Source organism: Mustelus asterias, chromosome 22 (genome assembly GCF_964213995.1).
Source record: "Mustelus asterias chromosome 22, sMusAst1.hap1.1, whole genome shotgun sequence".
NCBI lineage: Eukaryota > Metazoa > Chordata > Chondrichthyes > Carcharhiniformes > Triakidae > Mustelus > Mustelus asterias.
The window spans coordinates 25,772,034-25,797,936 of NC_135822.1; the positions used below are offsets into that span (position 1 = coordinate 25,772,034).

The 25,903-nt window shown below is 46.2% G+C and overlaps 1 protein-coding gene across 1 annotated transcript in view; it reads right to left on the minus strand.

The window, feature by feature from the left end:
* Positions 1–25,903, minus strand: part of LOC144510262 (uncharacterized) — a 150,670-nt gene that overhangs the window by 42,309 nt on the left and 82,458 nt on the right. Inside the window, exons 13-19 of the mRNA XM_078239756.1 lie at positions 25,150–25,342; positions 23,749–23,859; positions 22,660–22,785; positions 13,443–13,580; positions 9,596–9,750; positions 6,060–6,408; positions 4,097–4,225 (exon numbers count right to left, since the gene is read on the minus strand). Of these exons, the coding sequence (XP_078095882.1) occupies positions 4,097–4,225; positions 6,060–6,408; positions 9,596–9,750; positions 13,443–13,580; positions 22,660–22,785; positions 23,749–23,859; positions 25,150–25,342 (1,201 nt within the window). The remainder of the gene's footprint in view (positions 1–4,096; positions 4,226–6,059; positions 6,409–9,595; positions 9,751–13,442; positions 13,581–22,659; positions 22,786–23,748; positions 23,860–25,149; positions 25,343–25,903) is intronic.

Sequence of the window (25,903 nt, forward strand, 5' to 3'; positions counted from 1 at the left end):
ATTTCTACATTTCTCGTGCCACCTTTCCACGCAAGCCCAGGGAATTCAACACCGACCCTTTGACCTCCTTCGTTCTCACCACCCAAAGCCACAAACACTGCTTCCATGTGAAAGAGCAATTTATTTTCACTCCTTTCAATTTAATGTAGTGTATACACTGCTCACAATGAGGTATCCTCTACATTGGGGAGACCAAATGCTGCTTTGGGCGATCACTATTCAGTCTGTAGGCATGGCCCCAAACTTTAGCTCCCCACCCTCACTCTGGTCTTTCTGTCCTCAGCCGCCCAACACTGTTCCAATAAAACTCAACATAAGCTCAGAGAACAGTAACTCATATTGCGATTCACCTTACAGTCTTCTGGATTCACCATTTGAGTTCAAGTTGCCTCTTGCCCCATTTTGATGTGACAGCTGATTCTGCTTTCCCACTTGCATCCCCTCGGGAAATATCTTTTGTTCCACTACCAGCTCTTTTTGCCTTCAGTATCATCTCTTTGGTCACTTAATCACTCCTGCCTTCCACCCTATCACACTTCAGGAGCTAAACAAGGAGTGGGACTTTGGCCTCTCAGTGGGAAGGGACTATACCCTCAAGAGGAAAGCAAATCGTACCTTCATCATTATTACAGAGTGATCAAAGTATGAGAGTAAATATATCTTATTGCAATTGTATAAGATTGCGGAGAAACCACACCTGGAGTACTGTGTACAGTACTTGGTCACCTTAACTTACCTCAAATGCAATGAAGGCTCACCAGATGGATTCCTGGAATGAGGGGATTATTCAAGAGGAGAGGTTAAGTACTCCATGTTATTATAATGAAGTACATGAAGTTCTTAAGGAACTTGATAGGATACATGCTGGGAAGATGCTTCCCTTGGATGGGGAGTTTAGAACTCGGGGTCACAGTCTCAGAATAATGGTCACCTATTTAGTGCTGAGGCCAAGAGAAACACTGGGCAGCAATGGCCTCCTGCTAACCCACCTCTTCTAGCAGCTTATATTGCTCTGAATGGCTTCCATTCATTCTCCAGATCAAGCTGAATTCCAAAGGGAATGCCTCCTAACCAATTTCTGACAGTAACTGATTTGTGCAGAAGCCTTGCTGTCAGCAAAACGTTTCTCAGCACCTGCCACATTACTCCCTGTAGATCTTTGCAACTTGCAAGAACAATGGAAAGCACCAAATACTTGCAAATCATAACGTGGAGTTGCCAGCGTTGGACTGGGGTGGGCACAGTAAGTAGCCTCACAACACCAGGTTAAAGTCCAACAGGGTTTATTTGGTAGCACGAGCTTTCGGAGCACCGCCCTTGCTACCAAATAAACCTGTTGGACTTTAACCTGGTGTTGCAAATCATAGTAAGAGTCAGAAGAAGTCATCCAGCAACTAATCTTTAAGTAATTGATGGTCCCTTTAAAGGTGCTGACAGGGAATCTCCTGTTTTGGGACATGTGTTCAGCTGTGTGAGGTAATTGGACATTGAGCTCTAAAATGGCACTGTTGGCATTGAATCAATGCCAGGGACATCATTTTGGAACTCCAAGGGCACTCAGTGCCCAGAAAAACAGGAACTAATTAGCCCTATTTCTGGCTCTTCAGATTATAGATCCCAGCCTCTTCATGTACATGGTACAGAACCATTTGGTAAAGGATGAATGCAAAAAAAAACAATATTTAGCATGAGGAATGATTAAAAATTATTGTTATATTAAAAACTTGTGTTAAAACAGATGTTACAGACAGGAGGAATTAATTTAGAAGGGATTAATTTGAAACAGCCCTAATTTTTCCTCTCGTCATAAACAGAAAGGTGATTTGATTTGTTTCCCTCTTTGGAAGCATTTTTTCCCTCAACTCTTCGGTTTTTGTGTGATCCAATTTTCTATTATTAACCCCACAGCGAATTCCTAAAGAACTTAATGAATAATCCCCTCATTCCAGGAATCCGTCTAGTGAACCTTCATTGAATTTGAGGTAAGTTAAGGTGACCAAGTACTGTAACACAGTACTCCAGATGTGGTTTCTCCACAATCTTATACGATTGCAATAAGATATATTTACTCTCATACTTTGATCAGTCACACAGCAAACTCCAGATAGGATGAACTCAGAGTTATTTTATTTGCACACACTAAAAATGTCGGAGGAGGATCACAAGACCACCTCCACACTTGGATAGCAAAGAGGGAGAAGGCGAAAAGGAGGATTTACAGTACAGAGACCATAGAAAAAATACATATTGATTCATGTAGGTTCCAGATCCCATCAGGTATGCCTTCACAGAGGTTAGTGGGCTGAAACAGATGTTGTAAAATTCATTTTTCCAGCGGCGTGGACTTCACAAGATGAGATAGGCTCACAGAGATGAATCAGTCTTGTGGGTGATGGCACAGAATTTCCAGCAAAAGCAGTGTAGATGTTCCGCCTGGGCAGAGCTCCTTTTCTGGGAGTCTGCTAATCAGATGAGAAAAAGCAGCCTGAGCTCTTCAGCTCAGCAAGGCAATATTACTCATTCAACAAGCCAGAGGTCCATGTCACATGACTCCCACCTCTCCACCCGGTGTCCAACCAAGGGTGTGGATAAATTGTTTGGAAGGTGGTTGGGTTTCAAAGATTGCTAATTGTCTCAGCCACTGTCAATTGAAAGAAAGGCGGCGGGGCCTTTTATCTTAGCAGACCATCAGACTCCTTCTGGCCAGCCTGGGTTATTGGATGCTGATGGCCTTCGTCTCACATTCTTTGAAATTGGGCTGTACAATCCCACAGCTGGTCATTAGTGGCTCCTCAGAGATAACGAGATGCATGTTCCCCTGAAACTGCACCGTGGCTACTTTCGTTCCGGGGTCACAGATGGACAGAGGTTCAGCCATTTTAAGGATCATCTTTGGTTTCAAAACTTTTGAAACAGCAATGATGATATCTGAATAGAGTTTATAAAATATACAGGGCTGAGGTCTTAGCCCCTCACACAGAAAAATGCTGGAAACACACAGCAATGAGGGGCAGCATCTATAAAAACAAGTGAATTAGCGATTCAATCAGTATAGTGGAAATACGAGTTGCCACATCTGACAGGCATCTGGCTGATTCTTTCTGGCCCGGAGTTTGTATGACCCAGAGAAAGTCTATTTGGCATTCAGATACCTATTTGTTACTAAGCTATACGAAAACAGTGTAAGAAATCAATTGTACAAAAGGCAGAGTTTGGTGGACAATACTCTCACATGCTGGAAACAAGACTGAGAAAGTAATTTACTTTGAAATACACAAGATCAGCAGGTGATGAATCTGCATCCGAGGAAATTGAGTTCATTACGTATCATGAGTTGCCATCAAGTGGTAAGAACTGAGTAATGCAGCACACCCTAATATAAAAGTCAGACAGAAAGTACTGATTGCTGCCACTAGATAATCCCACAGGCACCTTACTATTATTTGTGCGTAAGGTTAAATAGTGAATTTCATAAGATACCACACTTTCTAATAAAGGTCGGAGCAATTATGAACAGAACCCAGAACAGAAACCCTAGTTGGTTATTCAATCTCTCTGCGACGGATTTGATTTATTATTATTGTCACATGTATTAGTATACAGTGAAAAGTATTGTTTCTTGCGCGCTACACAGACAAAGCAAACTGTAGAGAAGGAAACGAGTGAGCGCAGAATGTAGTGTCACAATCATAGCTAGGGTGTAGAGAAAGATCAACTTAATGCGAGGTAGGTCCATTCAAAAGTCTGACGGCAGCAGGGAAGAAGCTGTTCTCGAGTCAGTTGGTACGTGACCTCAGACTTTTGTATCTTTTTCCCGACGGAAGAAGGTGGAGGAGAGAATGTCCGGGGTGCGTGGGGTCCTTAATTATGCTGGCTGCTTTGCCGAGGCAGCGGGAAGTGTAGACAGAGTCAATGGGCGGGAGGCTGCAGTTAAACCAGAGCACTCTAACTGCTGTACTGACTGAGATCAGCTATCTTACCGCTGGGACTTTTCCAGATTAATATAAAATTCAATCGGTGTATTTAACCACTAGCAAGCATCAAAAGAAGCCAACAGGCTAGCAATCTTTAAAATTTCCTGCTCTGCTCCAAATACCTTGGCCCTGTTGTTTGCCTCTTCCAGCTGTAATTCTAGAGCTTGTTTCTGCTGTGAAGAATTCTTCTGTTCCAAGTCGAGAGAATTCTGCAACTGACTTATCTTCAGCTTCAGAGCCTGTACCTGCACCTAAAAGAGAACAGTCAGTCAGGGAGCCACAGGTCACATTTATTGTTGTGAACAGACAGTAATCCAGACTAGGGTTTGGGTATTCAGTTGATTCTAGTGCTGTAGTGTGGGCTGCATTGAGAGAGATTCGGTGGGGATGCATTGTAAAATATCTTCCAGTCCGCCCCTATAATACGGAAGCTGGGCAGGTGCCGAAATTGACAGCCCACCCGCCATACTTAAATAGATAATCAAGGATCAGTTACCAAGCCAATTGACCCTGATATTATGCTGCCCACGTCATTAAACAGTTGGATAAAAGCAAATTTACTGTAGATGCTGGAATCTGAATTTTGTTCCATAAAACAGTTGGTTTGGGCCATTGGGCAGGAGTGAATAGCGACTTACTTGTTCAATAGGACCTTCATCTCCTTCCTTGTTGGAGTCCCAGGTTCCAGTAGCGGCCACTTTGGCCAGCATCTCCCAAGAGAAGGGTATACCCACCCCCCAAACAGCGAGGGGTACTGTCCCATTTATTGCCCAGCCCTAAATTCCCTCGAGAAGATGGTGGTGACCTTCTTGAACCACTGCAGTCTTTGCAGTGAAGTCATTTCCACAGGACTCTTAACAGTGGGTCTTCCAGGATTTTGACCTAGCAACAGTGACAGGAACAGTGATATACTTCCAAGTCAGGATGATACGCGACTTGGGGGAAACATGCAGGTTGTGATATTTCCATGCTCCTGTGTCCTTTGTGCTTTGAGGTGGTAGAGGTCACTAGTTGAGAAGGTGATATCAAAGAAGTTTTTGCGAATTGCTGCAGTGCATCGTGTAGATGCTGACAATTGCAGCCACAATAGCTGATGATGGGGGGAGTGAATGTTTAAGGCAGTGGATGGGGTGCCAAATAAGCGGGTTACTGTGTCTTGGGTGGCGTCAAGTTTTTCAATTTGTATTGGAGCTGCACTCATCCAGTAAATTGGCAGAGTATTCCATCACACACAACTTATTTGTAGATGGTGGAAAAGCTTTGAGCAGGTGAGTTACTCATTGCAGAACACCCAACCTGAAACCTGCCCTCATTGACACAGTATTTATGTGTTGGCTCCAATCAGGTTTCTGGACAATGGTGACCCCCAAGATATTGGTGGTGCAGGATTTAACAACAGTAATGCCAATGAATATCATGGGGAGATGGAAAGATGGTTCTCGGAGATAGTTACTGCAGTTGCGGTCAGGGATGGCAGGGTTTGAAGCACTCGACATGGGAAAAAAACATGTGCTTGATGGTTATGAGATTTTAGAAACTAGAAACCTATTGGTGAGGACTGAAAAGGTGGGCTAAAAGTTCTGTGTTTTAATAATGGGACATCACCCTCATGATTTTCTCAATTTGAATCTTCATTGAAAACTGAAATTCAGAAGAGGTAATATCCTTAATTAAAATACAGAAATTTGTGTTTATGAGCATGGAATGTCCAAGATGGCCCTCAGAGTGACAAAGTTGGGGAAAATTATTTAAATACGGACTTTAATGGCTGCTCTTATGTAGAGACACTGGTCATGGCACCCAACTTGTTGCAGAAAAGACATTTACATACCCATAAAAGTCCAACTTTTGGAGTTGAGTCTTGGGACTTTATGACTCGAGTACAACTCTGATACCAGATGAGAGTCCTAGAAAATGCTTTACCGTCTGCTGGCTTTCTTGCACCTTGCAAGGACTGCCCTCCACCCCACACTAAAAGCTTTTGCCACATTAGGGGATGGTCCAAAGATCATGGCCTGAATGCTTGGGATAGCCTCATGATCTTTGTCTACATTGGAACAACAGGACATTTACAGTGCAACCTACCTGATTAATGGTATCTTCCACTTGTTCCTTGGAATGAATTAGGTCGTTCAGCTGTTTCTGTATGTTGCACACTTCTTGATTCAGGCGTTGGTTCTCCTGCTGGCTACATGCAAGCTGTTGCCGCATACTATAGTTTTCCTGCGCGATCAGTTTATTCTCCTGCTGGCTGGTGATGAGCTGCTGCCGTGCGTTGCAAATCTCCTGGTTCACAGACTGGCTGCCCTGCTGGTTGTTACATAACTGCTGCTGCAACACAAGATTGTCTTGATTCAGCTGCTGGTTTTCCTTCAGCACCGTAGCGAACTTCTGCTGCATACATTCCAACTTTTTGCTGGAACAGTCCTGGTTACTGAGGAACAGAACGTTAGGGATAAGTGGTTAGTATAACATTCTTGGCATCCTACAATGGTTCAACGAAATTCAAGAGAAGCTGGAGGGGCAGCAAGTCCTCTTGGGTAAGCAAAAAAACTGTGCTAAACTTAAATAAGGGTAATTATTAAGGACTGAGGGCAGAGTTGGCTGGAGTGGACTGGGAAAGGAGTTTAGCAGAAAAGATGGTTGATCAGCAATGACAGATGTTTATGAAAATAGTTCATGCCTCACAACAAAGACACATCCCAGTGAGGAAGCAGGATTCTATGAAGGGGATAAGTCAACCATGGTTAACCAAGGGAGTTAAGAATAATATTAAACTGAAAGAACGAAAAACACACAATGTTCAAAGATTAGTGGGAAGTCAGAGAGGATTGGGAAAGTTTTTAAAAAACGATGACCAAAAAAATGAGGGAAATGATAAACTATGAAGGTAAACTAGCAAGTAGCATAAAACCAGACAGTAAAACCTTCTTTAAATATATAAAAAGGAAGAGAGGGGCCAAAGTGAACATAGGCCCCTTAAAAAATGAGACTGGGGAAAAGGGTGGCCCAGTGGTTAACACCACAGCCTCACAGCGCTAGGGACCCGGGTTCAATTCCAGCTTCGGGTCAGTGTGTGTGCGGAGTTTGCACTTTCTCCTCATGTCCCTGTGGGTTTCCTCTGGGTGCTCTGGTTTCCTCCCACACTCCAAAGATGTGCAGGTTAGGTTGATTGACCATATAAAATTGCCCCTTAGTGTCAGGGGGACTAGCAGGGTAAATATGTGAGGTTACGGGGGTAGGGCCTAAGTGGGATTGTTGTTGGTGCAGGCTCGAAGGGTCAAATGGCCTCCTTCTGTACTGTAGGGATTCTATGATAGTAATAGGGAACTAGAAATGGCAGAGGAATTTTAAAAAAATACTTTATGTCAGTCTTCACAGTGGAAGACACTAATAGCATTCCAAAAAAATACTAAATATTCAAGGGGCCAAAAGGAGGGGCAGGAAGTAAATACAAATGGGCCAAATTTTCTGACCGTTTCCACTGGTGGGGACTTCTGCCCAGTAATTATCACTAGAGAAAATGTACTAAGGAAGCTAATGGGGCTAAAGGACATTAAGTGCCCTGGACCTGATAGGTGGTATTCCAGGATTGTAAAGGAAGAAACTACAAAAATAGTGGATGCACTTGCAGGAATCTTCCAAGAATCCTTCAATTCTGGAAAAGTCCCACCGGATTGGAAAATTGATAATATTCAAAAAAAGAGACACAAAAATAGGCCTGTTAGCTTAACATTTGTCATTTGGAAAAGTTCATTATAAAGGACGTAATAGCAGAGCATTTAAAAATGCTAATATAGTTAAGCAGAGTCAGCATGGCTTCATGAAGGGGAAATCATGCCTGACAAGTTTATTAGAATCCATTGAAGTGGTAATGAGCAGGAGCTATAATATACTTGGATTTCCAAAAAACTTTCATAGAATCCCTACAGTACAGAAGGAGGCCATTAGGCCCATCGAGTCTGTACTGACCACAATCTTACCCAGGCCCTATTCGCGGGTAGAACGTGCAAACTCCACACAGACAGTGACCCGAGGCCGGAATTGAACCAAGGTCCCTGGCGCTGTGAGGCAGCAGTGCTACCACTGTGCCACTGTGCCACCCTCTGACGTTCGATAAGGTACCGGACAAAAGACCCATAAGATAAGAGCCTGTGGTGTTCAGAGTAGTGTAATAGCATGAATAGAGAGAAGACTGGCTAACTAATAGAATAGTAAGAGTTTTAACAACACCAGGTTAAAGTCCAACAGGTTTATTTGGTAGCAAATACCATTAGCTTTCGGAGCGCTGCTCCTTCGTCAGATGGAGTGGAAATTTGCTCTCAAACAGGGCACAGAGACACAAAATCAAGTTACAGAATACTGATTAGAATGCAAATCTCTACAGCCAACCAGTTCTTAAAGATACAGACAATGTGGGTGGAGGGAGCATTAAGCGCAGGTTAAAGAGATGTGTATTATCTCCAGACAGGACAGCCAGCAAGTCCAGGAGGCAAGCTGTGGGGGTTACTGATAGTGTGACATAAAGCCAACATCTCAGTTTAGGCCGTCCTCATGTGTGCGGAACTGATAGCCAAGTTCCTTTATGACAAGGTCACAAATTTAAAGAGTGAGTTGCATATTTACGGAAGATATCACTCTTGGCATTGGCTGTGAACTCTCAGCATTCCCATTTCTGGGTCAAGACTATTGGATGAGCCAAACTGACGTGCACAATCCTTCATTTTTAAAATCTACAACAAGCCAATGATTATTATGTGGTATGTAAAATAGCAGCAACCACAGAATTCATGCTAAAGGAAGAACGCTCCACAGTGTAGTCTTGCTGAGTTCATCCATATTAGAGTAATGATTTGATTTATTGTCACATGTATTAGTACACAGTGAAAAGTATTGTTTCTTGTGCGCTATAAAGACAAAGCATACCGTTCATAGAGAAGGAAACGAGAGAGTGCAGAATGTAGTGTTACAGTCATAGCTAGGGTGTAGAGAAAGATCAACTTAATGCAAGGTAGGTCCATTCAAAAGTCTGATGGCAGCAGGGAAGGAGCTGGGAGGAGTCGGCTGATACATTTCTGCTGTCTCACTAATTGACTGAAAACTACAGGAGAATGTTTGATCGCAGTCAATTAATTAGACAGCACAACCATTAACCAAGTGAGGGACTGTTAGAAACTGTTAGATCAAGTTTCACTTTTTAAAAGAAAGTATTTCACAAAATTACAAACGTCTTTTGGTTTGGATAGAGGCGATGGCATAGTGGTATTGTTGCTGCACTAATAATGCAGAGATACAGGATAAAGCCCTGGGGACCCGGGTTCAAATCCCACCACGACAGATGGTGAAATTTGAATTCAATAAAAATCTGGAATTAAAAGCCTAACAATGACCTTGAAACCACTGTCAATTATCATAAAAATCCATCTGGTTCACTAAGGGAAGGAAATCTGCTGTCTTTACCCGGTCTGGCCTACATGTGACTCCAGACCCAACAATGTGGTTGACTCTTAAATGCCCTCAGAGACGGGCAATAAATGCTGGCCCAGCCAGTGACGTCTACATCCCGTGAATAAAATTTTCTTATTCCTGATTTTGAATTCAATTGCGTTTATAGTACGTACTATGTGCTGCTTTGTTCCTCTTGGAGTTTACATATGGTCTTCTTCAATTCTGCTAGCTGGCACTGGTATCCCTCTGCTATTTCTTTCCAACTGTTGTTTGATGTTCCTTGACAATTCTTGGACAACTCTCCATAATCCTCCAGGACCTTGTTGAGCTAATAAATGAAACAAGAGGTTAGACTGATCCTGGATTACAATATTTCACAGAACAAAGTGAAGAGTAAATGCAAATGCTGTGGAATTTGACTGCTGTGTAATGGCTCACCCATGGCTTTGAATTCACCCAACAGTAACAGAGCAACAATTCTTACAGTGCCATGACCTTTTGCTGGGATCACTGATCAAATGATAGAAGTGCAGAAGGAGGCTATTCAGACCATCGAATCTGCACCAACCACAGTCCCACCCAAGCCCTATCCCCATTATCCCACACATTTACCCTGCTAGTAAGGGGCAATTTAGTGTGGCCAATTCACCTAACCCGCACATCCTTGGAGTGTGGGAGGAAACCAGAGCACCTGGAGGAAACCCACACAGACACGGGGAGAATGTGCAAACTCCACACAGACAGTGATCCAAGCCGGGAATCAAACTCGGGTCCCTGGCGCTGGGAGGCAGCAGCGCTAACCACTGTGCTACCGTGCTGCCCAATATGATTTATATCTGCACTTGATCAACACAATTAGGGAGATATTGACTCAAATGCATGACTAACACAAATAAATTTATTTACAACATCATTCAGAATACTTAGTTAGAGTGCGCCTTGGAGCAAATCTCAAGAATGAGAACAGCAGTCAGTGCATTGCTGTGCGTGGACTCAGTGTGTCAGAGCAAGAGAGTGATCAACACACGTGGCTGGATTTTGCAGGATTGATTAAAAGTGAACTGTCGGCATTTGTTGCCATTAGCTCTTTGAAACTTCAGGATATTGGATGCGCACAATTAACAAGAAAATCCTGAAACTGCAGTCTTGTCATTCAGGATTCCAACACAAGCGACATTCCTCCAGTCACTGAAATCAGTGACAATTTCAACATTCCTGCCCCCACATTGTCATCAGCACCTAATTCAAGGGCAATGAAGTACCCAGGAAAGAACAAACTACTCTAAATGGGATCTAATCAGTTTATATAAATGTCAGAAAGAAACCCAAGTATTATTCTGTGGGAAAAGTTTAAAAGAGATATATTGGGGCAAGTTTTTCATATAGAGTATGGTGAATGCCTGGAATGCGCTGCCGGAGGCGGTGGTAGAAGCAGATTCTATAACAACGTTTAAGAGGCATCTGGATAGATACATGAATAGGCAGGGAATGAGGGATATGGACCACTTGGAGGCAAGAAAATATTAGATTAGGAAGGCTTCTATGTCGGCACAGACCTGGTGGGCTGAAGGGCCTGTTCCAGTGCTGTACTGTTCTTGGTATTCACAAGAGCTCTAATATATGTGCAATTCACATTGTCTCCACTACTGGTGTTTTACTTTCCTCTGAATCATAGAAACCCTACAGTGCAGAAGGAGGCCATTCGGCCCATCGAGTCTGCACCGACCACAATCCCACCCAGGCCCTACCCCCACATAGTTACCCGCTAATCCCTCTAATCTACGCATCCCAGGACTCTAAGGGGCAATTTTTAACCTGGCCAATCAACCTAACCCGCACATCTTTAGACTGTGGGAGGAAACCGGAGCACCCGGAGGAAACCCACGCAGACACGAGGAGAATGTGCAAACTCCACACAGACAGTGACCCGAGCCAGGAATCGAACCCGGGTCCCTGGAGCTGTGAAGCAGCAGTGCTAACCATTGTGCTACCGTGCCGCCCATGAAGTCAATAGACAGACAAACAAGCCAGTCTGTTCCTTTTAAGTAATGATGTGAAGATGCTGGCGTTGGACTGGGGTAAACACAGTAAGAAGTCTCACAACACCAGGTTAAAGTCCAACAGGTTTTTTGTGGCAAACGCCACTAGCTTTCGGAACTGGTTGTTCCTTCGTCAGGAACTCCCACCCACCTGACGAAGGAACAGCCAGTTCCGAAAGCTACTGGCGTTTGCTACAAATAAACCTGTTGGACTTTAACCTGGTGTTGTGAGAATTCTTACCTTTTAAGTAAGACAGAGCAAAATGACAAGAGACGTTTTATTTTTATCATTGCAGCTGCTCCACAGTTAAATATATGAATATATACATTGTTAATGGTAAGGGGAGAACAAGTCTGTTTGTCTTTTATCATTCTCCATCTGATATTTTCATTCACACTTCTGACCAGATACAAATGTACTCAAAGCCCAGATGGTCGTACAGTGTTAGCAAGGTGAGGGCAGAGTGAGGGATATGCCGGGCCAGGAGGTTGCAGATTATGACCGATTTTGCTGATAGCTGCCCATAGCACCTCATGGATGCCCAGTCTTGAGTTGCTATATCTGTTTGAAGTCTATTCCATTTTGCACAGTGGTAATGCCACACAACACGATGGAAGGTTTACTAAATGTGAAGGCAGGACTTCATCTCCACAAGAATTGTGCATTGGTCACTTCTACCAATAGTGTCATAGACAGATGCACATGTGGCAGGCAGGTTGGTGAGGATGAGGTAGAATATGATTTTCCCTCATCACCTGCTATAGAACCAATCTAGCAGCGATGTCCTTTAGGACTCGACCTGCTTGGTCTGTGGTGGTGCTACCGAGCCACTCTGATGGACATTGAAGTCCCCGCCCAGATTACATTCTGCTTCCTTGCCACCCTCAATGCTTCTTCCAAGTGGTGTTCAACATGGAGGAGTACGGATTCATCAGCTGAAGGGGGGAACGGTATGTGATAATCAACATGAGGTTTCCGTGCCCATGTCTGACCTGATGCCATGAGGCTTCACAGGGTCAAGTCGATGCTGAGGACGCCCAGGGCAACTCCCTCCATACTGTATACACTGTGCCGTAACCTCTGCTGAGTCTGTCTTCAGTGGGACAGAACATACCCAGGGATGGTGGTGTCTGGGACATTATCTGCAAGATATGATTCTGTGAGTATTACTAAGTTGGGCTGTTGTTTCAATAGTCTGAGAGACAGTTTTCAAGATTTTGGCACCAGCCACTAGACATTACTCAGGAGGACTTTGCAGAGTCGACAGGATTGAGTTTGCCATTGTGATTTCTGGTGCCTTGGTTGGGTGGTGCATCCAGTTTCATTCTTTTTTATTAGCTTTGTAGCAGTTTGATACAACAACTGAGCGGCTTGCGGCCATTTCAGAAGGCATTTAGGAGTCATCCACATTGCTGTAGGTCTGGAGTCACAATGGATTCACTTATTATCACCATCATCAACTTTAACTGATTGACATTGTTCTTAACCACCCTTTTCCTAATATAACAAACTCATTATTACATTTAATTTGGCTTGCTCCTTGCTGGGTCCATATTGTTGCTGGAAACCATCTGAAGAAATGCACTACCTTTCTGAAGTACTTCTTTAGCTATCTCAATATATTTGGATGTTAAAATCCCCCAATAATGCCACCCTGCCTTTATTACACATTTGTCTAGTTTCTGCATTAGTACATTCTGTCACTTCACAGCTACTAACAGAAAACTTGCATACAATTCCCATTTCTAATTTTTTAAAAAAAATTTGCCCATAAAAGTATCCCTACTGGGAAAGCAAACTTGCAAAACGTACTTCATAGTTCAGTGTACCAAATGTGAGAGAGTGAACTTTGCATACCCTTTAAGATTATATCTCAATTGGATCTGGCGATTGGTATTGGTATTTAGGTACATTGCTATAACTGCCCATTGCAATGTTATTAGGTACTGTATTAGCTGCTACTCTGTAATATGGGCTTACCTTCTGTTCTAGAGCAGTATTCTCCAATTGCACCCTTTCAAGGGCACTACTTAATGCTTGATTCTGCTCTGTTGATGAATGATAATCCTTCAGCTCCCTATTCAGATAGTGTACTTGAGTTCTGAATGCCTCCAGCTCCTGTGAACAACATTAAACTTCACATTAATATAATGCCTTTTTTATTCCCATCAGTCCCATCTCCAGAAGATACCCAAATGCTAGCGAGGTACAGTTTCATTTGCAAATCCAGAAGAGAAGGGCTGACAGGATTTGAATGCTCAAATCCACAGCTAATGCTGCTCTTGCCTCATAGGTCCATGGGTGTACATTCCAATAGCAACCATTGGTCTGCAGGAGTCTGGCCGATTTCCTCCCTCTATCTCAGGGGGGACTTTGCCTATTTGAAAACTCCAGTCATTAGCTTGGGTGACATCAGCTAGCTCAGGCCTTTTCGGCCAATAGGATTCAGTCATATGAATATAGTTTATTTTTTAAAAAACACTAAATATTCCACACATCAACATTTACTGCAAAAAAATGACTGACTTTCTTCAATTTGCTTTTCTTCAAGTAGATCAATGTTGAGATAAATAAGACAGATGTTACAAACTATACTAGAAAATTCTGTCACTTTCTTTCCCGGAAAACAGAACTGTAGAAAAGGAGGCAATGCTTTGTGAACGATTAAATGAACTGGAATTTGGGCTCTTGGTCTCCTGAGGTTAGGGGGAAAACATCTTAGATATGTTGTTATGCCGCTGTTATTAGATTGAGGTGATTGTTGTAATGTCTGGCTCCACTGGCCGCAAGCTCCTCGCCCTTGCCTTTAAACATCTCAATAATTGTGCATCGCATTTCATTGGTCTCCTCTGGCCCTTTTCACTGCTCCACTGATACTCAATATTGCTGCACTCCCCTTTCCCATCCACCTCACTCCAATATTAGCAACTGTTCTTCTAGTCTCTACACCCCAACCCTCTAGAACTCCCTCTTTTCAAAAAACTTGAAAAAATAACTCTCTTCACCAGCTCTTTCAATCCCATCCTCAAATTCCATCCATTTTTCTCCCTTTCCTCTAAATGCTCCTTTATGATCTTTATGCACTGCAAAAAAGTTGGACTGTCTTTCTATATAAAGGCATATTGTAAAATTTTGAATTAAGGTAAATGACTGGCCTGGAATTTGGCTTCTGTGGCACTGGAACTCCAGCTCTCAGAAGGGGCTTAGAGCTCCGAAAGCTTGTGTGGCTTTTGCTACCAAATAAACCTGTTGGACTTTAACCTGGTGTTGTTAAACTTCTTACAGTATGAACAGGAGCAGTGGCAGTTGCTGGTAATGCAATTGCCAGAGGCCCAGGATCACTGAGCAATCCAAGCCACAAGTGGGTGAAGGAATGGGGCGGGGGGGATGTGGGGGGGGGGGGGGGAGAGAGAGAGAGAGAGAGAGAGAGAGAGAGAGAGAGAGAGAGAGAGGAGGGTCTGAAGAAAGAACAGGAGGTGGCTCTCAGCAGTATCAACGCCCCCCCCCCTCCACTCCACCGCGCGGCCTCCCCACCCCCTCCGCTTCCAATGCTGGTTCCCATAATCAGGCACTGAGCACCTTTGAATGAAGGATTCCTCCTGGGAGACCACAAGTTTTCTGGCTTCTAATGTGACGACTCCCCCACTCACTAGTTGAATACCATAAGTGGCAGGATGAGGCCCGTAAGTGGCCCAATTAAGTGCCCCCCTCTGCCTCCAAACTCTGTGGGTTCTGCTCCGTGCGCCTGCAATGTCTTACAGTAGATTGTACCGTAGAATTGAAAACAAAATTTAAAAACATTCCATTTTCTCTTTAAGGTTATCTTTATCATTATTTTACATGTTTCCTGAACTGCTTCACACCACCAAAAAAATGGTTCAGCAACAGATCTTCCCCTCCTGCTGGTGGAACTCCCAGCTACAATGTCAAAAAGAACATTTAAAAAAAGGAATTCAGCCCCTCGAGCTTACTCAGCCAGTCAATAAGATCATAGCTGCTCATTGCCTTAACTCAATTTTCCTATCTGCCTCCCATTATCCTCAACTTCCTTGTCAATCAAGCATTTGTCCAACTCAGCCTTGAATATATTTAATGACCCAGCCTCCCTGGGGAGAGAGCTCCAAGCACTAATGACATGCAAGAGATGAAAGTCCCCCTCATTTCTGTCTTAAACTGGAGACCCCTTATTTTCAAACTGTGCCCCTAGTTCTAGATTCCCCCATGAGGGGAAACATCCTCCCAGCATCCCCTCAAGAATCTTGAATGTTTCAATACGGTCACCTCTCATTCTTCTAAACTCCAATGAGTATAGGGCCAACCTGCTCAATCTTTTCTCATAAGACAACCTTTCATCCCAGGAATCAGCTTAATGAATCTTCTCTGAACTGCCTCCAATGTAAATGCATACCTCCTTAAATAAGGATAACACAAAATTGCACACTGTGCTCGAGGTATGCCCTATATAGTTGCAGAAATACTTCCCTACTTTTATACTCCATGCCGCTTGCAATAATGGTTAACATTCCATTTTTCTTTCCAATTACTTGCTGTACTTGCACGCTAACTTTGTGATTCATGTTCAAAGGCACCCAGATCCCACTGTACTGCAACATTCTGCAGTCTCTCTCCATTTAAATAATTTCTACTTTCCTATTTTTCCTGCCAAAGTGAACAACCTCATATATGCCCACATTATACTCCATCTACCAAATTATTGTCCGGTCACTTAACCTATCTATAGCCTATATCCCCTTGCAGACATACTGTATTCTCCTCACAACTTGCTTTCCTACTTATCTTCACATCATCAGCAAATTTGGCTACCATACAAATTGGTCTCTTCATCCAAGTCATTAATATAGATCACAAATAGTTAGGACCCCAGTACTGATCCCTATAGCACTCCACTAGTTACAGTTGACACATTTATCCTGACTCATACGGCCTAATTTTACCATTTTCATTCTAAGTGCTGAATCTGGGCACAATTCAGATCCAACTTGGAAACCTGCTCTCAGGCGCCCCCATTACGCACTCAGCCTGAAAAAAAATTCGCGGGTCTGAATTGTGCTGTGGGTGGGGCTTAGTGCACCCAAAACGATCATAACTTTGAACTGCAAATGCACAGTTAGAAAAAAAATTGAAAATCGCGCTCCTGTCACATCGCTCCCGGGCTGGATAATGCCTCTCCCTAGCCCCCACAGACATTGCCCCACCCCCACAACATTACAGACCCACTATCCCCCCCACCCTCCGCCACCTAGAACAATCACGGCCCCCTCCCCCTTTCCCCTCCACCGATCTCAGGCAGAGTGGCAGCGGAAACCCCCTTTCCCCCACTGATCTCAGGCAGAGAGATCCACCCTCCCCCCTACAGATATCAGGCAGGGTGATCCCCTCACCCCCACCCCAGACCCTCCCGCACAAGGCCCCCATCACCTCCGGACTCCTTTCCCCCCCAATGAGCTCCACTGTGTTTGCCCTCTAAGGGTCACCACCTGATTCTCTGCATGAGTCACGCCACCATTTATTTCATGGCTCCTTCTGTCTCCACAGAAGAAGACCGAGCACAACACCCGTGAGAGGGCGAAGACAGCGGGTGGTGAGCCAGACCTCCGGGTCCTCACCCACTTCGAGGAACGGCCGCTGGAGCTCTCCAGAGAAGGGGAGACACGGGCTGTCAGTGACAGCATGGTCGGTCTGCCGTCCAGACATGAGCACCTGTCATTCCTGCACTCACTTTGAAGCAACTTCTTGGGGGCACGAGTTTCGGATGCAAGGGGCAAGGTGTAAAGGAGATGTATGAGGCATGTTTATTTGCATAGAGAGGGTAGTGGGTGCCTGGAACTCACTGTCGGGGGAGGTCGTGGATGCAGAAACGATAGGGACATTTAAGGGGCATCTCTACAGCTATCTGAATGGGTTGGGAATAGAGACATATGGCCCCCGGAGGTGTAGGGACAAACAAATCAGATGGGCAGCCTGGTCGCTACAGGGGTTGGAGGGCCGAAGGACCTATTCCTGTGATGTAATTTTCTGGGCTCTTTGTTCTATGTTCAATGGAGACATGTGATTCATGTGTTTGGCATTTCAGATTCCTCTCCCCCCCTTGCACTTAACCTTGTGTCCTGTGTTGCAGGGACAGATTCTGATGCCCCGGGGCCTTCTGGACTGCAGGCCCTGGCTACAGCTCCCATCCATCATGAGAACGATAGCTCGGATGAGTCCTCGGAGGATATGGGTGAAGGGACCTCCGAGGGTGGCATCGTTTATCCGTCAGCTTCTACCTCACAACTCACCATCGCAGAAACTGACACGTCGGTGGGTCCAGTTAGTGTTGAGGCTTCTGGGTCACAATCTGGTGAGCACGACACATCTGCTGATGTACATCAGGTGGAGGAGGGAATGTCCGAGGCCTCTGGCATGCGGGGGCCTGCCGGAGGTGAAGACTCAGCTGGTCCCAGGCTACATGCTGGGCCTCTGAGATCACTTCTCCCTCAGCTGCTGGAGATGCAGCAACAGAGCCAGGGAATGCAGGAGAGGCTGACAGCCACACTGGACCAACTGCGAGGCTGCTGGGAAGAGTCCCAAAGCTTTCAGGCGGACCAGCTATTGCATGCCTTGCGTGCTTCCCAGGTCAACACTGCAAGAGTGGCGTCTGCAGTGGAAAGCCTGGGCCAGGGGATCCTCACCATGGGTGGCAGGCTCCAAGCAATGGCCAAGTCACAGCAGGCCACAGCGGAGGGACTGAGCAGGCTTCTTGAGATTCTGCGGCCCATGGCTGAGAGGCTCGAGAGCTTGTAGGAGACCCAGCTGGATAGCACTGAGTAACAGCGTGCAATGGCAGCAACCCTTGAAAAGGTGGCCAGTCTCAGAGGGCCACGGCTGAGGACTTGCAGAGTGTGGGCCAGTCCCAGGGGGCACTTGCTGTGGCCATTGAGAGATGGCCCATGACTCAAGTGGCCATCACGGAGGGGTCGACCACCATGGGTAGGATGCAGGTAGTCCTCCAGGGCTGGCAGTGCCAGGTGACACTGGAGCTTCTGGACCTCACTGCAGAAGCATCAGTGTCCCATGGAGCGACCCATGACCCAGGGGCCAAAAGGGACCCCAAGGGAAGAGGAAGGGCTCGAGCCCACGCCGGGGCCTTCCAGCCAGGAGACTGCGGCTATGCAACACCTTCCGACTCCCCCCTTCCTGACACTGGGGCATCTCAGGAGCAGCGGGATGAAGAGGGTGTCATGGAAACATCCTAGACACCTGGAAGCAGGCCATGGCCCTCAAGGTCCAGGGCCTGCAGAGGGCCCGCTATGCGCATCATAGGCCACGGGGCGAGGTAGGCAGTGGCCCCCTCCACCTCCAATGTACGTTCTGGGGAGTCACTGAGACATAGTGGTCGGCCACGTAAGGTTAGGAAGTTGTAGTTGCACTGAGATGGCACGGGTGAAGGGCTGCACGAGTTAGAAAGAAACGTAAGCACCTTAATGTTTTCTTTTCACAAGTTTTTATGTTTCAACAGCTTATCTGAATGCCTTTATTGTAAATAAATGTTTTTTCTCAACAACCACCTGCGAACAAGTTGTTTCGAATATGATTCCTGCCCCATTGACGATCACCCGATGGATGCCTCATGGTGAGAGCAGTTGGGGTGGCCCCTCAATGCGGTGTCACTGAGAAAAGGAAACCATTGATCTCTCATACCCCACGAGCAATTACCTCCCGTCCCCCACCCCACCCGCCCCAGGGCCCTGTATGGGGGTTTCGGATCCCTTATCCACTCGACAGACGTGGGCCCAGGTGCCAGCATGCATGTGGAGCTCAGGTAGGAGTCAGACTAGATTGCACCAGGGCATCAGAAGAATGGTGCTTAGCGAGTCGTCATTACCCTCCTGCCTGCCAAAAACGTCACTAACACAGAATACCCAGGCCCACCCAGTGACGGCCGGCTGGTCATCCCCCACGTCCTCTTCCTCCTCCAAGAGGTCACCTCGCTGCAGAGCCAGATTGTGCAAGGCACAGCACATGCGGAAGGAGATCGGGGGCTATACTGGAGGGTCCCTCCAGATCGGTCCAGGCACCGGAATCGCATCTTGAAGAGCCCAATGCACCTCTCTACTGTTGCGCGGGTGGCTACATGGGCCTCATTATAGCGGGTCTCCGCCTCAGGTCACAGGCCTCCGCACAGGCGTCATCAGCCATGTACGAAGCAGGTAACCCAGATCACCTGGGAGCCACCCCCGCAGCCTGGACTCCTCCTCAAATGCTTCCAGGATGTCAGAGCTCCTGACAATGAAGCTGTCATGCACGCTGCCTGGATGTCTGGAGCAGACGTGCATGATGGTCATATTGTGGTCACACACGATTTGTACATTCAGGGAGTGGAATCCCTTCCTATTAACAAATCGTCGTGGATTCTGTCGGGGGGCCCTGAGGGCGACGTGGGTGCACTCGACCGCCCCCTGCACATTCGGCATCCCTGTAATTGCAGCGAACCCTGCAGCCCGGGGCTTCCTGATGGGCCTGGTCCAGGTTAAATTTGATGAACTGCCCAGCCCGGGCAGACAGGGCTTCAGTGACCTGCTTGACACAGGTGTGGACTGAAGACTGAGAGATGCCACAGACATCTCCACTCAGGCTCCGTAAGGCGCCAGTCGCATAGAAGTTCAGAGCGGCCGTCAATCTGACAGCCACTGAGAGTGGGTGCCCCCCCCCCTGCCCCTAGGTGCCAGGTCGTGCACGGTATCCTTTCGGAGTCGGAGACGTCGGCGGCATACGGTGTCCAACATCTCCTCGAAGGACTCTCGTGCACGGAACTGCCGGGGTCTCTGCTCCCTCCTTCTCCTATGCCCCCGTTCTGGGTGAATGGCAGCCACCTCCTGCCTCTGGTGGTCGTCTCCCTCCTGTCCTGCAAGTGGTAAGGCCCGGGCTTCCTGTGCGTGCAATTCTTCCTCCAGTTCCTCCTCCTCAGCTCCAGCAGCAACCAAAAGAACAGCCAGATCGATTGGTTGCATTGCAAAAGCCATCCCATCACTCCCACAGTCACAGGTCCCCATGCCCCCAATCCCCCCAGGCACATGCTCCGTTAAATCACAGTCCCCCCAATCCCCCCAGCCACATGCTCCCCACAATCACAGCCCCCCCATGCCCCCCAATCTCCCCAGCCACATGCTCCCCACAATCAGAGACCCCCCATGCCCCCCAATCACCCCAGCTACATGCTCCCCACAATCACAGCCCCCTCATGCCCCCCAAACCCCCTAGCCACATGGTCCCCACAATCACAACCCCCCATGCCCCCCAACCACATGCTCCCCACAATCACAGCCCCTCCATGCTCCCCAAACACATGCTCCCCGCAATCACAGCCCCTCCATGCTCCCCAAACACATGCTCCCCGCAATCACAGCTCCTGGTAAAATTGAGGGGCTGCAGCAATGCTAGCTGCAAGGGCTTTGTGCACATCCTTCAGCCTGAAGTGAGCTGAGTGTGCTAGGACCCAGCAGCACTGCAAGACCCGAGGTCAGTACTGAGACCCTGGTCCGTGCTGCAAGACAAACATCAGAGACCCTGCAGAGCAACAGCCCCCCACACACTCGCAGAGCTGCCACCAATGCGAGACAGAACATGGCCGCAACAACAGGACACCCGTGAGTAGCAGAGAGCCGTCGGACGCCATGCACTTACCTCCTCACCAACCCTCACTGATGAAGCGCCCAAATCAGACTTTTATGTAACATGTCCATTTCGGGCCGATTCCGGATTGGCGAACGCGATGGTAAAGGGGAAAATGCTGATAAAGTTGGGCGGGCAGTTCATTAATTCAATTGAAATGCATGCAAATACATTTAAATCGCCGTTGCGCCCGTTTCGGACACAAATCGGATCGCGGCCATTCCCGGGTCTCGGTAAAGTGGCCAACTGCGCGGATGCGGATCACGGTAATGGCCTCACGCCCGACTTTACTGCGTTTTCGCGCCCGCGCAATGGTAAAATCGGGCCCTGTTTCCTCCTAGTTAGTCAATCTTCTATCCAGGCTAATGTATCACCTCTAACACCGAATGCTTATATTTTGTGTAATAACATTTTACGTGGCACCTTATCATAGACCTTTTGGAAATCCACTACATCTACCGGTTCCCTTTTATCCACCGTTTGTTACATGTTGAAAGAAATCTGGGGGACGATTTTCCCAAAAAAGAAACTATATGCCCAATGGGCAGGAAAATGGGAGATTTCCCCACTGTTTTTTGGACATACTTAGTCAGATGAATTTCTGGCACTCTGTGCATCAGAATCTACCGAGGGATTCACGCCGATAAGGTGGGGGGGGGGGGGGGGGGGGGGGGGGGGGGTAATCCTGCCCAAGATGCCGGCATCAGTCCGATGTGTGGGCCACTGCGCATGCGCTGAAATGTCAGTGGGGAGATCAGCACATGCGCAGTGGACCCCCCATCACGTCCCTGATAAATTAGTCGAACACAATTTCCCTTTCACAAAACCATATTGACTCTGCTGGATTGTATGATGATTTTCTAAATGTCCGCCACTATCTCTTCAAGAATGGCTTCTGACATTTTCCCAATGACAGATGTTAGGCTAACTCGTGTAATAGTTTCCTGCTTTCAGTCTCCCTCCACCCTTGAACAGAGTTTTTACATTTGCGGTTTTCCGATCTGTTGGGACCGTTGCAGAATTTAAGAAATTTTGGAAGATTACAACAAATGCATCCTTTAAAAAAATATATATATTCATTCAGGAGATGTGGGCATTGCTGGCTGGGCAAGCATTTATTGCCCATCCCTAATCGCCCTTTTTATACGATCAATTCATTCATCTTGTTACAAATGCAGTGGCCATTCAGATAAAGAGCCTTTAATCATGTCTTATTACCTGTTTTGCTTACTGAGCTTATTTGTTGGTACACACTTACATCTGTACACTTTGCCCCTTCCTGTCACACTCTAGTTATCTTTACCTCTATCATTTCCCAGTACCACTGACATTTCCTTTCTCTCCCATTTTCCAGATCCCCCCTCATCCCCACTATTTAATTTAAAGCCCTCTCTACAGCCCTAGTTGTACGATTTGCCAGGACACTAGTCCCAGCGTGGTTCAGCTGAAGCCATCCCAATGACACAGCTCAACACTGGTGCCGGTGCCCATGAATCAAAATGGAGCAATTTCCATACAGTCCTACCTCCTCTGCTCGTACTTTTAACTGCTGGGCACTAGCCAGTGCTGCTTCAAGGTATTCCCGGTTTTTTATTTCTTCTTCAAGCCTTCGCTGTATGTTCTCCAATGTCGTTTGACTCCTTTTTAACTGCTGTTGAGGGTAAAGCAGAGGCCAATATCAATGCTAGAATACAATGCAAGGAACAAACCTTTCAATCCAAACTTGGTTTAACTGTCACCATTCTCCCAAAAATGTTTTCTCCACAATCCTGTTAGCACTGACTCCTGTTAAGTTCCATAGGTATACCCATTTTATATGTGAGCTTAGGCAGCCGAAAACATCATGGCTGAGACAAATTCTGAACTCCTCCAATATTCATAGAATCGCTACAGTGCAGGAGGCCATTCGGCCCATCAAGTCTGCACTGGCCACAATCCCATCCAGGCCCTATTCCTGTAATCCCACACATTTACCCTGCTAATCCTTCTGACACTAGGGTCAATTGAGCATGGCCAATCAACCTAACCCGCACATCTTTGGACTGCGAGGGGAAACTGGAGCACCGGAGGAAACCCATGCAGACACAGAGAGAATGTGCAAACTCCACACAGACAGTGACCCAAGGCTGGAATTGAACCCGGATCCCTGGCACCATGAGGCAGCAGTGCTAACCACTGTGACACCGTGCCGCCCATTGATAAAGAATCGTGGCCCAGCAATCTGCATCTTAATCCTTGGCAGATTCTTGTTCCCCATCAAGTTAAACCCAGATTAGGGCACCAGTGCCAATTAAAATGTCTCTACTGATGCCTGGCTGACATTAGTGTTTTTCAATATACATCAGGAATTGAAGCTGTACCTTCTGGTCCGGTAGTTCAGATCGGGGCAGTTGCATTTTCTATTTTGGCTATGTTATGTATCGCATAGAGCTGAAGAACAAAACATTCTTCTAACTTCCACCTATTGAGACTCTCGAACATATGTCTGTTGTATATTTCATACCGACAGTACAACACTCTAGCAATGGTTCCTAATGCACCACTGATTATATATCAAGTATTGATTTCCTTGTTAGATAAATGCTTTTTCATCAGAGTAAAACTCCGCACTCACCTCCTGAATATCTTGATCCTTACTCACAGCGCTGATCACCTCATGACTTTTGGCTTTAAGTTCTTTGTACTTTCGTTTGAGTTTTGCATAATCAGCCTCCAAAGTGGTGACCTGAGAAAGATAGCACATTGGAGAAAATACTAGCTTTCTTTCCGACAAAAAACAGAGAACCATGGTAACACGGCAGCAAAGTATATTTACACAACTAAGATTTGTTAATAAATTACATGTCATCAATCATTCTATTTCCAGCACAGAGCTTCCTTAGACATAATGCAACTCAAGTATGATCCCCTCAACAGCAACACAGAGCTTTCCTGGTAATGAGCCTCATTCCTGGCACTGAACAACCTGCAGTGGTGCCTAAATTCATGTGTAACCTTTGCTACAATGCACCAAACCTTACATAGAATTATCCCACTATTATGTCCTAAAGTCAAAACAGAGTTCTATGATGCAACATGGTGCAAATCTGCCATAAATGCCCATCCCAACACACAGCTTTCCTTGCCGCAATGATCTATGCTTAGTACATGGCTACCAAACAATGGTCAAGACTTTTGACAAGTCAGGATGACTTGGGAAACCCTTCAAAAATGGTGGACAGATCCCAACTCCAGGTTTCCCAGCCCCATTTCCGGTCTGTCTGATTTTCGGGAGTGCCTGGTGTTTCAACAAGCCTAACAGCTCTCAGAATATGCCAAATGGCCACTTTCTGGGCTGTAAACAAGGTTCTCCAGTAAGAAAATAAAATGCGAATAGCACAAGTAACTTCAGCAGTCAACGCAGTGATCTACTGTCTTGCTGTTCCCCAGTGAATCAGTTTCAGGTTTCTTTCTTCTTGTTTTGAAATCCATCTCAGCCTTGCTCCAGCTATTTCAGCACACATCGCAACTTATGCTGCACCCATCCTCTGCTTCCTGTACCGTCTACATCTCTTGACTCTGCACTACAAGTCATCCAACATACAATCAGCCTTTGGTGAGCAATGTTTCTATTGTTAGATTCTTGCTCTCTGGAATTATTTTCCAAACAATCACGTTCCTATTTCCATCTCATTCCCTGCCCTCAGAAGCCTCCTAGGTATTGGGTGAGGTTAAGGTTAGTTCTGGCCTCCATAGTTGAACAGGCTAGACTAACATCCACAGCCCAGTTTCACATGAGGACTGGTTAGGTAAGGTATCAGAGAATGGTAGATTCTAGTATGAGTTAACGATAGAAAAAAGTTGGCACGAGGAAATGATATTTGACACTGATGTGAATTTAAAAAGGATGCAAATGTTGCCAGCCTGCAGAGTGGGAGTTACAGATGTTCTTAGGACTAACACTGTCTCACTCAGACTATTACATTGCAATCAAGAGAGAACAATGGCCATATCTGCCTTTCTTGTCCAGACTAACCTTGGTTTTCAGTAATTCCTTCTCACAGTCAGTGCTCTGCTTCCCATCTTTAAAGCGATTGTGGTATTCTTCCATAGCGGACTCAAGTGTCTCATTCCTGAACGCTACCTCTTCGAGTTCCTGTTGTACCTTGTGCAGTTTACGCTGCAGATCATGATTCTTGGTGTCCAGCCGATTAATCTCATGGTGGCACCTGAAAATACAACAGATGACAACGCCTTAGCATTTTCAAATATTCATCCTTCCTCTTCTGAAGGTGTCCATTCTTGCTTTGGGAGCAATGCAATTCAGAAATCAAACTCCATCAGGTGGCCTGTCTTGATGGATGATTTTAGGGGTGGAGGGTGGAATTTAGTGCCCTTCCAAATTGAGTTTGGAGGTGAGGGGGGCATTTAATGGGGTGGGAGAGTGCCAGGTGGAGACCCTGCCACCTTCATGCCTCTGCCCGATTAAGTCTGGAGGGTGAGGCTCATGAACAGCCTTTCCACCTGCTGCTGACAGGGACTCTGAAGTGGGCATTATAATGCTGATCTAAAGGCCTCAACCCACTGTTGCTGGTATTTAATCAATGACAGATGGGGCAGTTTCTATGTGGAAAGCTTGAAAAGCAAACCCTGTCATGTTTGCTTGCAGGTCCCTAAAAGGGGTCCTTGGTTCAAAGACACTCACAGTGCATGATGATCAAGGGGCTAGGCACTTGGAATGGGTGTCTGCTGACAGCCACCTACTGCCCTTGCCTCGGATTCCCCCTTCC